This window comes from Theropithecus gelada, chromosome 5 (genome assembly GCF_003255815.1).
Source record: "Theropithecus gelada isolate Dixy chromosome 5, Tgel_1.0, whole genome shotgun sequence".
NCBI lineage: Eukaryota > Metazoa > Chordata > Mammalia > Primates > Cercopithecidae > Theropithecus > Theropithecus gelada.
Genome location: NC_037672.1, coordinates 141979621 through 141996341, shown reverse-complemented (window position 1 = coordinate 141996341; position 16721 = coordinate 141979621). Strand labels below are relative to the sequence as shown.

Sequence of the window (16721 nt, the reverse complement as noted above, 5' to 3'; positions counted from 1 at the left end):
GCATTTGCTTGTCTGTAAAGGATTTTATTTCTCCTTCACCTATGAAACTTAATTTGGCTGGATATGAAATTCTGAGTTGAAAATTCTTTTCTTTAAGAATGTTGAATATTGGCCCCCACTCTCTTCTGGCTTGGGGCGTTTCTGCCGAGAGATCTGCTGTTAGTCTGATGGGCTTCCCTTTGTGTGTAACCTAACCTTTCTCTCTGGCTGCCCTTAACATTTTTTCCTTCATTTCAACTTTGGTGAATCTGACAATTATGTATCTTGGAGTCGTTCTTCTCGAGGTGTATCTTTGTGGCGTTCTCTGTATTTCCTGAATTTGGATGTTGGCCTGCCTTGCTAGGTTGGGGAATTCTCCTGAATGATATCCTGTAGAGTGTTTTCCAACTTGATTCCATTTTCCCCATCACTTTCAGGCACACCAATCAGATGTAGGTTTGGTCTTTTCACATAATCCCATATTTCTTGGAGGCTTTGTTCATTTTGTTTTACTCTTTTTTCTGCACACTTCTGTTCTCACTTCATTTCATTCATTTGATCTTCAATCACTGATACTCTTTCTTCCAGCTGATTGAGTCAGTTACTGAAGCTTGTGCATTTCTCACGTATTTCTCGTGTTATGGTTTTCATCCCTATCAGTTCTTTCAAGGTCTTCTCTGCATTGATTATTCTGGTTATCCATTCATCCATTCTTTTTTCAAGGTTTTTAGTTTCTTTGCGCTGGTTATGTAGTTCCTCCTTTAGCTCTGAGAAGTTTGATTCACTGAAGCTTTCTTCTCTCAACTCGTCAAAGTCATTCTCCGTCCAGCTTTGTTCTGTTGCTGGCGATGAGCTGCGTTCCTTTGGAGGGGGAGATGCGCTCTGATTTTTTGAATTTCCAGCTTTTCTGCACTGCTTTTTCCCTATCTTTCTGGTTTTATCTGCATTTGGTCTTTGATGACGGTGGCGAACTGATGGGGTTTTGGTGTGGGTGTCCTTTCTTTTTGTTAGTTTTCCTTCTGACAGTCAGGACCCTCAGCTGTAGGTCTGTTGGTGATTGCTTGAGGTCCACTCCAGACCCTGTTTGCCTGGGTATCAGCAGCGGAGGCTGCAGAAGACAGAATATTGCTGAAAAGCGAGTATTGCTGATTCTTGCTCTGGAAGCTTCATCTCAGGGGTGTACCCTGCCGTGTGAGGTGTGAGGTGTCAGGCTGCAATGTAAGGTCTTACATTGACGTCTCTAATCTATCTTCAGTTAATTTTTGTATATGGTGAGAGACATGGGTTTAGTTTTATTATTCTGCATATAGCAGAATAATAAATAAAGCCCCCAATTTTCCCAGCACTATTTATTCAATAGGGTGCCCATTTCCCAATTTATGTTTTTGTATGCTTTATCAAAGATCAATTGGATGTAGGTATGTGGCTTTATCGCTGGGTTTTCTACTCTGTTCCATTGATCTATGTGTCTTTTTTTTTTTTTTTTGAGATGGAGTCTCACCCTGTCGCCCAGGCTGGAGTGCAATGGCGCCATCTCAGCTCACTGCAACCTCCACCTCCTCGGTTAAAGTGATTCTCCTGCCTCAGCCTCCCAAGTAGCTGGGACTATAGGTGCGTGCCACCACACCTAGCTAATTTTTTTGTATCTTCAGTAAAGACGGGGTTTCACCATGTTGGCCAGGGTGGTCTCAAACTCCTGACCTCGTGATCCATCCACCTCGGCCTCCCACAGTGCTGGAATTACAGGCATAAGCCACCACTCCTGGCCTATGTGTCTATTTTTATACTAGTACCATGCTGTTTTGGTTACTATAGCTTTATAGTGTAATTTGAAATCAAGTAATTTGATACCTCCAACTTTATTCTGTATTCTTAAGATTACTTTGGCTATTTGGGGCCTTTTTTGGTTCTATATGAATTTTAGAATTTTCTTTTTAATTCTGGGGAAAAGAATGTTGATAATTTCATAGGGATTGCATTGAAACTGTAGATTGCCTTGGGCAATATCATCATTTTAGCAATGTTGATTCTTCCAATTTAGGAGCTTGGGATGTTTTTCCACTTGTTTGTGTCATCTGCAATGTCTTCCATCAGTGTTTTGTAATTTTCCTTATAGAGATTGTGTACCTCCTTGGTTCAGTATATTTCTAAGTGTTTTTTTTTTTTTTTTTTTTTTTTGTTTTTTGTGGTAACTATTGGAAATGAGATTGCCTTCTTGATTTGGTCCTTGGCTAGTTCATTATTGTTATATGAAAATGCTGCTCATTTCTCTGTATTAATTTCTTATCTTAAAACGTTTCGAATTCATTTGTCAAATTTGAGAGTCTTTTGGTGGAGTCTTTAGGGTTTTCTAGATAGATCACATCATTAGCAAAAAAGGATAATTTGACTTTCTCTTTTCCAACTTGGATGCTGGTTTTTGTTTTTTCTCTTGCCTGCTGATTGCTCTGACAGGGACACCTGGTACTACTTTGAATATGAGTGGTGAAAGTTAGTATCTTTTTCATGTTGCAGTACTTAGAGGGAATGCTTTCAACTCTTCTGTATTAAATCTGATGGCTGTGGGTTTTGTTATTTTTTGTTGTTGTTGTAGTTGTTGTTCATTTTGGTTTGTTTGTTTTTTCTTTTCTTTTTTTTTTCTCAGTCAGCTGTGCTTTATTGACTCAGGCCTTGACCGCGTGCTACCACAGCGGGTACAGCCGCTCCTTCTGCTGCTGCTTCTTGGTCTTCAGGTTCTCCTCGTGCTTGTTGAGCCGGTGGCGCATGGCGCCTGTCTTCCTAGGCCGCAGGTCCAGGGGCTTGTACTTCTTGCCGGTTGTAGAATTTCCTGAGGTTTTCCTTCTGAGTCTGGTTAATAACTGTGAGAACACGCGCAATGGATTTGCGGACGACTCGGACCTTAGAGAGCTTGGAGGCCGCACTGCCTGTCACTTTGGCGATGCGCAGCTGGGACAGCTCCACCTTCAGGTCATCCAGCTGTTTCAGCAGCTCCTCCTTCTTCCCGCGAAGATCTCGAGACTTGATCTTGGCTATTGCTGCACAGGCCGCCGCCGCCACAGCCGCCTGCTGGGAGGGAAAGAGCTGTCTGTTTTTTTCTTTTGAGACACAGTCTCACTCTGTCACCCAGGCTGGAATGCAGTGATGGTATCTTGGCTCACTGCAACCTCTGCCTCCCAGGTTCAAGTGGTTCTCCTGCCTCAGCCTTCCAAGTAGTTGAGACTACAGGTATGTACCACCACACCCAGATATATGTACTACTACACACATATATATGGGTGTGTATATGTGTGTGTGTGTGTGTGTGTGTATATATTTTTTTTTAGTATAGTGGAGTTTCACCATGTTGGCCAGACTGGTCTTGAACTCCTGTCCTCAGGTGATCTGCCTTCCTCAGCCTCCCAAAGTGCTAGGATTACAGGCATGAGCCACTGCACCCGGCCTTGGCTGTGGGTTTGTCATGTATGACCTTTATTATGTTGAGGTACGTTCCTTCTACACCTAGTTTGTTTCAGATTTTTGTACTGAAGTGATACTGAATTTTATCAAATGCTTGTTATGTGTCTATTGAGATGATCATATGGTTTTTGTCTTTATTTTTATTTATGTGATGTATCATGTTTATTGATTTGCTTATGTAGAACCATCCTTGCATCCTTGGGATAAGTCCCACCTGATCCTGTTCTGTTATCCTTTTGATGTGCTATGAGATTTGATTTGCTAGTATTTTGTTGAGGAGTTTTGCGTCTCTTTTCATCATAGATATCAGTCTGTAGTATTTGTTGTTGTGTTCTTGTCTGGTTTTGGTATCAGGGAGATACTGGCTTCATAGAATGAGTTAGAGAGAATTCTCTCCTCCTTGATGTTTTGGAATAGTTTCAGGAGGACTGGTGTTAGTTTTTCTTTGTATGTTTGGTAGAATTCAACTGTGAATTCATCTGGTCTTGAGTTATTTTTTGTTGGGAGCTTTTTGTTACTGTTTCTATCTTACTACTTATTATTGGTCTGTTCAGTCTGTTTACTTGCTGGTTCAATATTGGGAGGTAGTATGTTTCCAAGAATTTATCAGTTTACTCTAGGTCTTCTAGTTTGTGAGCATATAGTTTTTTATAATAATCTTTGATCTTTTGTATTTCTCTGATATCAGGTTTTTCCTAATCCATTCTTCCTCCTTTTTCATTTATGATTGTACGTATTTGGATTTTCTGTCTTCTTGGTTAGTATAGCTAGTGGTTTATCAATTTTGTTTATCTTTTCAAAAAACCAACTTTTCTTTTATTGATTCTTCGTATTTTTTTCTGGTCTTTTAATTTTTTTCTTTGTATCTTTTTCCCTTAAGATGTGATGTTAGATTGTTAATTTGGGATCTTTTTACTTTTTTGATATAGGCATTTAATGCTATAAACTCCCCATCGGCACTGCTTTTGCTGTATGTGTTGTCCTTTCATTTTTTATTTTAAAAAAACTTTTACCTTCCATCTTAATTTCTTCATTGACCCAACGATTGTTCAGAAGCATGCTGTTTAATTTTCATGTATTTGTATAGTTTCTGAAGTTCTTGGTGTTGATTTCTAGCTTTATTCCACTGTGATTTGAGAAGATACTATATATGATTTTGATATTTAAAAATTTGTTAAGGCTTGTTTTGTGGTCTAAGTTGTAGTCTGTATCTGTTAAGTCCATTTGATCTAAAGTCCAATGTAAGTCCAATGTTTCTTTGTTAATTTTCTATCTCGATGACCTGTCTAGGGCTGTGACTGGGATGTTAAAGTCACCCACTATTATGATATTGCTATCTGTCTCTTTCTTTAGGTATAGTAATATTTGTTTGGTGAATTTGAGTGCTCTGATATTTAGTGTGTGTGTGTATATATATATATGTATATATTTAGAATTGTTATATTCATTGGCCAAATTGACTCCCTTTGTCATTATATAATGATCTCCTTTGTCTTGTTAAAACTTTTTTTTATTTGAAGTATGTTTTATCTGATGTATGTAAGTATAACTACTCCTGCTCACTTTTGGTTTTCATTTGCATGGAATATCTTTTTCACCCCATTATTTTCAGACTATGTGTCTTTATGAGTATGGTGAGTTTCTTGTAGGCAGCATGTAGTTGGATTATGTGTGTGTGTTTTTTAATCCATTTCACCAATCTTTTAAGTGGAACGTTTGATCCATTTACATTCGAGGTTAATATTGACATGTGAGGCTTTGTTTCTGTCATATTGTTAATTGTTTTCAATTTGTTTTACAAATGTCTTTATTGCTCTTTCTCTTTTTGTTTCTGTGACTTGATGAAATTCTGTTGTGTTTCCATTTGATTCCTTTCTTTTCCTCCTTAATATGATTGTTTTATAAGTGAGTTTTACATTTCTGTATGTTTTTGTGATGGTGAATTCCAACCTTTTGTTTCCATGTTTAAGACCCTTTTGAGCATTTCCTGTATGACCCATCTAATTGGTGACAGATCCCCTCAGCATTTGCTTCTCTGGGAAAGACTTTATTTTTCCTTCATTTATAAAACTATTCTGACAGGATATAAAAACCTTGGCTGACAGGTTTTCCGTTTTTTTGTTTTTTTTTTTAACTTTCGGCACTTTGAAATTGCCATCCTGCTCTCTTCTAGTCTGTAACGTTTGTGTTGAAAACTTTGCTGTTAGTGTGATGGGGTTTTCTTTACTGGTGACTAGATATTTTTCTCTTATTAATTTTAAAATTCTTTATTTTGCTTTGATTTTAGATATTCTGAATATAATATGCCATGGTGAAGTCCTTTTTGCAATATATTTTCCTAGGAGTCACTGGGCCTCCTTTATCTTAATAGACTTGGGAAGTTTGCTTGATTATTTCCTTAAGCAGGCTTTCTAAACTTTTTGATCTCTCTTCCCCCTTGGGAATACCAATAATTTGTAAGTTCAGTAGCTTTATGTAGTCCCAGACATTTTGAAGGCTTTGTTCATTCTTTTAATTTTTTTCCCCTTATTTTTGTCTGACTGGATTCTTTCAAAAGATATGTCATCAAGTTCTGAGATTCTTTCTTCTGTTTGCTCTACTCTATTATTAAAGCTTTCAAATGTATTTTTTATTTTCTTCAATGAATTTTTTGTTTCCAGAATTTCTGCTGTTTTTTTTTAAAAGAGATATCGGTCTCCTTGATAAATTTCTCACTCATATCCTGAATTGATTTACTGATTTATTTGTATTGGTTTTCAGATTTCTCCTTCATCTTACTGAGTTTTAATCAATATTTTAAATTATTTATCTGGTATTTTGTGGATTTTTCTTTTTAATTTAAAATTCTTTCTTTCTTTCTTTCTTTCTTTTTTTTTAACCTAGTCCTAAGTTTTGAACTGAGAAATTCTTTTTGACTGTAGTATGTCGCTGAACAATTGTGGTGCTTTGGAGATGTGATTATTTTCCCTGCTTTTTCATGTTTCCTGTGTCCTTCCATTGATGTTGCCACATCTGATTTAGCAGTCACTTATTTCAACTATTTGAAGTTGCTTTTGTAGGGGAAAATATTTTTCTGAAGATGTATGGGTGTTACTGATTAAAATACTTTGACTTGTATTTTGGGTGCCTGGGGTAGTGTGATCTTTGTATGAATTCTGCGTCAGTACACAAGGTCAGTGATATCTGTGATTTCCTTGGTGGCTTAGGATTCAGTTATTAGTTGATATTGTAGTGAAGTTTAGCTGAAGACTTGGATGCCACCTGAGCCAGTCTTTGGGCCCTAGTGGTGGCCACATTATGGTATGTGTGCCTATGTTTAGGCCCCAAAACAACTTACCTTTGTTCTACTGTTAGTGAGTCCCGGAGGGCTGATTCTTGGCCTCCAGGTGGCTTGCTTAGAAGCTACTAGTGGGGAGGGTTGGCCAGGTGTTTGGGTCCTCAGGCTCATGTTCAGCTGGTATGGTGTAGGTGATGGCAGTAAGAATGGTAGAACAACCCTGCTGCCCATGTTGGTGTTGCTGGAAGCTGCAATGGGTTGGCCAGGCTAGTCCTCAGTCCCACAGCCACCCATGGCAGGGCAGAGGGTCTTGTGCTAAGTTTTCTTAGGAGAGCTTGGTCTCTTCTGTCTGTCCCCTGACTGAGTGGCAGCTGTAGCCACCATGCCTATTACTCAGCCTGAGGCTGGGGCACAGCTCTGCACCTTAGGACTGCAGCCAGGGAGGGCAGGGCCCCTCCCAGGCAGGCAGCATGGGCACGAAGCAATATGGAGTATAGTCCACTCAGCTCAGTTTCACAGCAGCCCATTGCAGGGTGTGAGTATTGTTCTAGATATGCGTAGGAGGGCCTGGTTTCCCTGTTTCTCCTTGACTGGTTAGCAGCTGCAGCTGGTTCAGCCCGATCTTAACCCGAGGTCAGGGTACAGCCCAGTGTTAACCTCTCAAGATGGCACCTTGGGCTGGGAACCAGAGAGGATGGGTTCCTCCCAGGCAAGCAGCATGGGCAAGAAGCTGTGGGGAGTGTGGTCTTCTCATGTCTGTCTCAACAACAGCCTGCAGCAGGTCAGTTGGGACCTTCCCAGAGGTACATGGGAGCTCCCAGTCTTCCTTCTCCCTCCTTAGAGCAGCACAGCAGCAGCAGCCATGTCTCTAGATCTCCAGTATCTAGATTCTCCAAGTGGCACCCAGCTGAGGTTGCTCCAGGATCTGTGAGATGCCTTTAGGATTCTGAGGTTCCTTTCTGGAGTAACGTCTCTTTACAGTCTGTAGACAGCTCATTATGTCAGGCCCAAGGCCCTAGTTGGTAGAGGGTTTCTCTCATCACTAAGACCCTATAAGCCTGTTTCAAAGTGTAGAGCCCTGGGGGTATCTCCATATCTCTCATATTGTTTCCCTACATCCAGGAGCCCCTCCTGGCTCTCAGTGAGTTCCCTGGCTGGGCAAGCTACCTCAAACCCTCTCCTTACTTACTTCTGGTACTTCCCATCTCTTCTCTGATGAATCCTAGCCTTCTTTCCTAGATTATCAGTTCAAAATATGAGTATCTACTTACTATTCTGGTTTCTCTTCATGGAGGAGGCATATACTACCTGTGTGTAATAAGCCATCTGTGTTTCACGTATTTTTAAAAGTTGTGAGACTTGTGCTTTCTAGTGTGTTTGCTTTTTTCTGGCAGAGAGTACAAGTTGTATAAGTTGTACAAGTTCTGTAAACACGAAGCACATCTATTTTTATTTTGTCTACTAAGATGGTACATGTAAAGTGCTTAGCAACTATAAGTAGACCATGGTAAAAGTGACCAATAACTGGTAGTGATTATTGTCATATTATCATTCTTTCATTGAGCAAAATGTTAATTATAAGTTAATTTTATTACAGAATGCATTCATTATTATAAATTATATTCATTGAATAAAAGCATAATCTGATATTTTTTTCCCTTGGCAGCAACTTGAATTGGTAGAACCAAGTGGCTGGATTCATGTTCCCTTAACTGACAATCATAAGAAGCCAACTCGTACATTCATGATACAGATTGCTGTTCTAGCCAATCACCAAAATGGAAGAGACACCCATATGAGACAAATTAAAATATACACACCGGTGGAAGAGAGCTCCATTGGTAAATTTCCTAGATGTACAACTATAGATTTCATGATGTATCGTTCAATAAGATGACTTTAAAATGAGATGAAAATCATTAAACATATCTTTGTTTTATCCTGTATTTAAATAGTATATCGGGTACCTTTATTGAAAAAAGCACCGGTTATTTGTAATTTTGTATATGTTTAAAAATATTTTATTGTAACTTTGAAAAATAAATTTGGGGTCATATTATCTTTATTTTCTTTAACATGTAATAAAGCTCACATATTTTACATTACTAAAAATGGATTTGAAGCCAATCATTTTATTTTCCCTTATACCAAAAGAGTTGAACTGAAAATTTCAATATATACACAATTATAATAGGTGATTATTTCATTAGTGTTCATATATTAGAGTAATGGTTTATTGCATATTTGGGAACAAGACTGCGTTTTATCAATACATATCATCTTTAATAGGTCAGAATTACTATTTTTTCTACCCAGAGGAAGTTTATTCTTTTAATACTGGATCTTTTTAAAAACAATGTCAAAATAAGCTTGGTATTAGGTGTCTGATGAGAACCAATCTAATATGGGGAATATAATTAATCGTCTCATATTTACCTTCATGGGATACTTACAGCCCTAGGGTTGTCTATATCCTAATGATATTATGTAAAGATTGCCTGTATAATCTCCTGTACATCTCAGTTCTAGCAGTACTTATGGAAGAGTTATTTTTAAATTTGTGTCTAACACTGTAGCATTCCCTGGGCAGTCATATATCCCATAAAATCATAAAAGTATGTGAAATTTTTTAGATATATTAAAAGGTTTTAAAGAGATATGTGGAAATGTGTTTTTTCCCATGGTTTAAAATGAGTAGATTTGATTTTGTATGCTGTTTTCTGCAAATGTATTACTTTTTCGGCGGGGGATGGTTATTTAGCCACAGAATTTACCTAGATTCACTCTTGTTTGGAAGAGATTGCTGTCTGTGGTTCATTCATTGCTGGGTACACTAAAGTATTAAATAGTAAATATTATTTAAAAAATAATGTGTTTGCTTTATTCTGGCAGAGAATACTAATTTAGTTGGATACTATAGAAAAAGGTTTCACTTTTTCACTCATTAAAGACTCTGCTCTTCTTCCTGTAAGTTCTGGGAAGAATTGTATTATTACTTTCATTTTGTTGTCTTTGAAGTAAAAAACATGATAGGCGATCTATAGGATCACCAAAAATTCTGTAGCCAAAACTTATTTGGAACCACCAAATTAAGCACATTATACATGTCAGACGCTGGGGAGGGTAGAAGAGAGGATTGAAGACGACGATGAATAGGGACTAAAGGAAAGGAGAGAATGAAGGAAATAAGAATAGAATTATATACTAGGCACTGATGTTTTCCTTTAGTCTGATAAGGAAAACAGTCATGTAAACAACAGGGTCTTAGTCTAAGAGATAAAAGAAATCTAATTTTTTTAAAAGTACAGGAAGTTTTATTAATGTTACTTCTTACTGCTTATTTACTAAGTTTGCTTAACAGGAAAAAGGAGGAAGACTAATTATCACATATACTATCTAGTCTCTTATCTCCTACTATTAGTAGTTTGCTAGGAGACTCCTAAAATCAGGAGGTATTAGAAAGATGTTGAGAAAATCAATACGTTTTCTACTTTTATTCTCCTTACCTATTTTTCATATGCCAGCTGGCTATCTTATTACGCATGAGAAATCTTGGTAGCTGAGGATTATGGAGATAATGCTTCCCCTTATTAATAAGGAAAATTTAAAATACAGATAGATTATGTATTATATTAACAAAGCATAGTTATCTAAAATAGTTTTACTTCCTAAAATGCAAATTATGTATTTGACCAAGATTTATATCTAGAATATATAAAAATTCCTTAAAACTCAGCAGTAAGAAGAAAAATCCAATTTAAAAATGAGCAAAATATTTGAACATTCACTTTACCAAGGAAGTTATATGATTGGTAAGTAATTGTACAAAAAGATGCTCAACTTCATTAGACACTAGTGAAGAGCAAAGTAAAACCACAATGAGATACTACTATACAGCCACTCAAATGACTACAATGAAAATGATTATTCCAAGTGTTGACAACAATGTGGAGAAAATGCACTTCACACTGCTGGTACAGGCATATCCCCAGAGATGCTGCAGGTTCAATTCCAGACCACCACACAATAAAGTGAATACCACAGTAAAGTGACTATCACAATAAAGTGGGTCACAGAAACGTTTTCGCTTCCCAGTGCTTGTAAAATTGTTTACACTATATTGTAGTCTAAAAAAACAATATATGCATACCTTTACTTTAAAATACTATTGCTAAGTGCTAACAATAATCGGAGGCTTTAGCCAAGTTATAACCTCCATGCAGGTGGAGAGTCTCATCTAGGTGTTGATGGCTGCTGACTTATCAGGATGGTGGTTGCTGAATGCTGACAGGGCTGTGGCAGTTTCTTAAAATAGGACAACAATGAACTTTGCCTCATTGATAGACTTTTCTTTTCACAAAAGATTTCTCTGTAGCATGTGATGCAGTTTGGTAGCATTTTACTCACAGTAGAACTTCTTTCAAAATTGGAGTCAATCCTCTCAAGTCCTGCTATTGCTTAATCAACTAAGTTGATATACTCTTCTAAGTCCTTTGTTGTCATTTCAACAATATGCACAGTATCTTCACCAGGAATAGATTCCATTTCAAAAATCCAATTTTATTCCTCATCCACAAGAAGCAGCTCTTCAACCATCCAAGTTTTATCATGAGATTGCAGCCATTCAGACACATCTTTAGGCTCCACTTCTAACTGTTGTTCTCTTGCTATTTCTACCACATGTGCCATTACTTCTTCCACTGAAGTCGTAAACCCCTCAATGTCATCCATGAAGGTTGAAATCAATTCCTTCCAAACTCCTGTTAAAGTTGCTATTTTGACCTTCTCCCTTAAATCATGAATGTTCTTATAGCATCTAGAATGGTAAATCCTTTCCAGAAAGTTCTCAGTTTGTTTTGCTGAGATCCATCAGAAGAATCACTTAGCTGCTAATGCCTTATGAAATGTATTTCTGAAGCAATAAGGGTTGAAAGTCAGAATGACTGCTTGGTTCATGGGCTGCAGAATGGATGTTGTGTTAGCAGGCATGAAAAACAACATAACTCCCCATCAGAGCTCTTGGGTGACCAGGTATATTGGCAATGGGAAGTAATATTTTGAAAGAATCTTTTTTTCTGAGCAGTGGATCTCAACAGAGGGCTTAAATCATGCAGTAAATTATGCTCTAAACAGAGGTACTGTCATCCAGGCTTTGTTGTTCCACAGGCAGAGCACAGGCAGAGTAGGTTTAGCATAATTCTTCAGGGCCCTAGGATTTTCAGAATGGTAAATAAGCATTGGCTTCAACTTAAAGTCACCAGCTGCATTAGCTGCTAATAGAGTTATTCTGTTCCTTGAAACTTTGAAGCCCGGCATTGAGTTTTCTCTAGCTATGAAAGTCCAAGGTGGCATCATCTTCCAATAGAAGGCTGTTAATCTACATGGAAAAATCTATTGTTTAGCGTAGCCACCTTCATCCCTTATGTTCTAGATGGGGGTATTCAGTCTTTTGGCTTTCCTGGGTCACATTGGAAGAACAATAATTGTCTTGGACCTCACATAGAATATACTACACTAACAATAGCTGATGAGCTAAAAAAAAAAAAAATGCGGGCCGGGCACGGTGGCTCAGGCCTGTAATCCCAACACTTTGGGAGGCCGAGGCGGGCAGATCACAAGGTCAGGAGATCAAGACCATCCTGACTAACATGGTGAAACCTCATCTCTACTAAAAATATAAAAAATTGGCCATACATGGTGGCCGGCTCCTGTAGTCCCAGCTACTCGGGAGGCTGAGGCAGGAGAATGGTGTGAACCCAGGAGGCAGAGCTTGCAGTGAGCCGAGATTGCGCTACTGCACTCCAGTCTGGGCGACAGAGCGAGACTCATCTTTAAAAAAAAGAAAAATTGGCCGGGCGCGGTGGCTCACGCCTGTAATCCCAGCACTTTGGGAGGCCGAGGCGGGCGGATCACAAGGTCAGGAGATCGAGACCACAGTGAAACCCCGTCTCTACTAAAAATACAAAAAATTAGCCGGGCGCGGTGGTGGGCGCCTGTAGTCCCAGCTACTCAGGAGGCTGAGGCAGGAGAATGGCGTGAACCCAGGAGGCGGAGCTTGCAGTGAGCCGAGATCGCGCCACTGCACTCCAGCCTGGGCGACAGCGCGAGACTCCGTCTCAAAAAAAAAAAAAAAAAGTAAAAGAAAAATTGCAAAAAACTCTCTTCATGTTTTCAGACAGTTTACAAATTTTTATTGCATCTCATTCAAAGCCATCCTGGGCCACATGCAGCCTGTGGCCCACGAGTTGGACAAGCTTGTTCTAGATCTTCTGGATAACTTGCTGCAGCTTCTCCACCAGCACTTCCTACTTCACCTTGTTCTTAGCAAATCTTTACCATTAGGTCGATGACTCCTTTTTGTCTCTATGTGGTTCCTTAAGCCCAGGTTCTCCTCTGCTCTAGTAAATTATTGGAATGCTGCCTGTTTTGAATGGGGGACTTCCCAAAAGGATTATTCTGGCAGTATGGGAAGGCTGGTAGTGGTTTGTGCCCAAAGGACCTGTGGAACATACCTCCTACAGCATGCTGCTGCTGCTGAACAGCCACTCTGATGTGGCGTCTCCTTTGGCTGAGTTACAGAGCAGAGTTTCCATTGCTGGGGATGGTAGTCCTACCTCCCTAGTTTGTCTCTGCTTGTCCTCAGGGATAGTTATACCTTCAGGCAGTCATGATGTTTCCTGTGTGTTAAGGCAGGTACAGGTCTCTTGCGAGGGAATCCAAGATGATGGGAAAGCTGACTGACTACTGATATGGTTTGGATGTTTTTTTCCCTCCAAATTTCATGTGGAAACATAATTCCCAGTGTTGGAGGTGGAGCCTGGTGGGAGGTGTTTGGATCATGGGGCTGGATTCCTCAAGAATGGCTTGGTGTCATCCCCTTGGTGATAAGTGAGTTCTCACTCTGAGTTCACAGGAGATCTGATTGTTTTAAAAGAGTGTGGCACCAACTCCCTTTCTTGCTCCTGTTCTCACCATGTGATGCTGGTTCTCCTTGACCTTCCACCATGATTATAAGCTTTCTGAAGCCCTCACCAGAAGCAGATGCTGGCACCGGCTTCCTGTACAGTCTGCAGAACCATGGGCCAATTAAATCTCTTTTATTTATAAATTACCCAGTCTCAAGTATTTATTTATAGAGAGGCAAAAACAGACTAACACTTCCACCTCCATCTCATTTTTTTCCAGTGTAGAAATTGTGAGCTGGGGGGAGGCTTTTTGCAAGCTTGTTGCAGGGCAGAATTGTCAGGAAGGGTGTTGTGGATGTGGAAGTCTGATTCTCCTATCATCTGCTTGAAGTTTTTTCACTTCTCTGTGGTCCTGGGATCTGTCTCGTCCTCGTATGTGAGTTCTGGATTGTTACTGGTAAAAATCTTGGCACTGTGTATTTGTTTTTGGTTTTCTGTTGAGGGAGTGAGGCCAACTTGCTCCTATGCTACTAGTTTATTTATTTTTTTTTCAATTTTTTTCTTCAAAGGTAGGCATGACAGAGATATACTGCCATTTTAAAATCCCTTCACCTCACACTTTTATAGAGATGACTTCTGTCTTTAACCCTTCTGAAGCAATCTCTGCTAGCTTCAGACTTTTCTTCTGTAGCTTCCTTACCTCTGTCAGCCTTCCTAACATTAAAGAGAGTTAGGGCCTTATTTTGAATTAGGCTTGGCTTAAAGGAATGTTATGGCTGCTTTGATCTTCTATTCAGACCACTCAAACTTTCTCCCTATCAGTAATAAAGCTGTTTTGCTTTCTTATCATTCATGGGTTCACTAATGTAGTACTTTTAATTTCCTTCAATAACTTTTCCCTTGTATTCACAACTTTGCTAACTGTTTGGAGAAACAGGCCTAGCTTTCAGCCTATCTGTTTTCAACATGTCTTCCTCATTGAACTTAATCCTTTCTAGCTTTTGTGTTAAAGTGAGAAACTGGTGACTCTTCCTTTCACTTGAACACTTAGAGGCCATTGTAAGGTTATTAATTGGCCTAATTTCAATATTGTTGAGTCTTAGGGAATAGGGAGGCCTGAGAACAGGGAGACAGACAGGAACAGCTGGTCGATGGAGCAGACAAAGACATACAACATTTATGTAGTAAGTTTGCCACTGTACGTATGTGGGTGCAGTTTGTGGAGCCCCAAAACAATTATAATAGTATGGAACATCAGAAATCACTGATCACAGATCACCATAAGAGATATAAGAATAATAACAAAGTTTGAAATAGAGAATCACCAAAATGACACAGACACAAAGTGAGCACATGCTGTTGGAAAAATAGCGTTGATAGACTTGCTTAATGCAGGGTTGCCACCGCCTTCAATTTGTAAGGAATGAAGTTATCTGTGAAGTGCAATAAAATTAGGTATGCCTGCAATTAATATATAACTACTTTGGAAAACTGGTAATTTTTTTAAAAGTTAAATATCCACCTACTATGTGTACCAGTCATTCCACTTCTATGTATTTACTCCCCAAAATATAAAACATATATCCATACAAAGACTTCTATGTGAATCTTCATAGCATCTCTATTTGTAATACATCAAAACTGTACAATCTAAATGTTGATCAACAGAAGAAAGACTAAACAAATTTTGGTATATGCATATAATAAAATGCTACTCAGCAATAGAAATGAACTATTGATATGTGCAACAGTACAGTTAAATGTCCAAAATAATTATTTTAAGAGAAGCTGTACAAAAAAGAGTACATATATGTGGTTTAATTTTTTATAAAATTCTAGAAAGTATAAACTAAGTGACAGAAAGATCAATTACATAGGATGAGGAGTGGGGAGAAGTAAGACGGTATGAACTATTTGAGGGGATGGCAGAAATATTCATTGTCCTGATCATAGCCATGGTTTTATGGGTCTGTACATATGCCAAATCTCATCAAATTATACACTTTAAATAGGCACAATTTATTGTATATGAATTATGCCTCAGCAGAACTGATTTTTAAAATAACTTCTTATACTTGTTTTACATAAGAATCACCTAAAATATGCTAGATTTGAAGTAACAATATTTCTTACTGTATAGAACCTGTGAATAAAAAAACCAAGATTGGAAAAGCCATTTTAACAGTTCAGAAAACAATGACAGCAACTTCACTGATTCATTTGCAGTCAGTCAGTGCTTTTATTGGACAAACTGTACAGTTATGAAAAATTTTCATTTCACATATAATCTGGGTATAAGACACTTTCAAAATCAGTTTATGAGCTGATTACTAGAAAATTTATGTAAAAATTGTGAGGGCCAGGTGCAATGGCTCACATCTGTAATCCTAGCACTTTGGTTGGGAGGCCAAGGTGGGAGGATTGAGCTTGAGCCCAGGAGTTTGAGACCAGCCCGGGCAACATAGCAAGACCTTGTTTCTTCAAAAATTTAGAAAAACAATTAGCCAGGCATGGTGGCGTGCACCTGTAGTCCTGGCTACTCAGCAGGCTGACAGCAGGAAGATCGTTTGAGCTCAGGAGGTTGAGGCTGCAGTGAGCTATGATTGCACCACTGCACTCTAGTCTGGGTGACAGAGACCCCGTCTCAAAAACAACAACCACAAAAACAAACAAAAATTGTTGAATTTAAAAATACACAGTCACAGAACACTAATAAATACACAACTTTAAAAGGACTTGTTCATTCAACTGTGTTTTGGTGTGTGCATATCTATGGGGTTTAGTTAAGATAAATGTAGTAAGGAAACCAAGATAAAAAGGTAAACCTTGCCTTCCAGTTGCTTACAGTCTACTGAGGAAACAATAGGTCTCTAACCAACCAAGCCAGAAATTAGAAAGTCGTGAGCTCTCTAATCAGTGAATGGGAGTGTAGGGGAGACGAGAGTTTACTTCCTACTGAAGAAGATAGAGGTGAAGCTAACGAAGACATTGTCGAGGAGCCAGAATGTTGGAAAGACTATTTGTAATATCAGCTAGTTATTTGCTTCTCAAGCCTAGTCTTGAATCCAGACTATCATTGTTTTTATATGAGTAACAATAATTTA

The 16721-nt window shown here is 38.7% G+C and overlaps 1 protein-coding gene and 1 pseudogene across 5 annotated transcripts in view; one reads left to right on the top strand and one right to left on the bottom strand.

The window, feature by feature from the left end:
• ANAPC10 (anaphase promoting complex subunit 10) overlaps positions 1–8824 on the top strand; it is a 122257-nt gene extending 113433 nt beyond the window's left edge. For all 4 annotated transcript variants that reach the window (XM_025384723.1, XM_025384722.1, XM_025384725.1 and 1 more), the window contains one exon: positions 8379–8824. In XM_025384723.1, the coding sequence (XP_025240508.1) occupies positions 8379–8609 (231 nt within the window). In that variant the 3' untranslated portion in view covers positions 8610–8824. The remainder of the gene's footprint in view (positions 1–8378) is intronic.
• On the bottom strand, positions 2643–8038 carry LOC112625176 (annotated as a pseudogene). Its single transcript, XR_003119538.1, has 2 exons — positions 8021–8038; positions 2643–3060 (listed from the first exon to the last, which is right to left on the bottom strand). The product of XR_003119538.1 is annotated as a 60S ribosomal protein L35 pseudogene (transcript).
• Positions 8825–16721: the final 7897 nt, after the last annotated feature.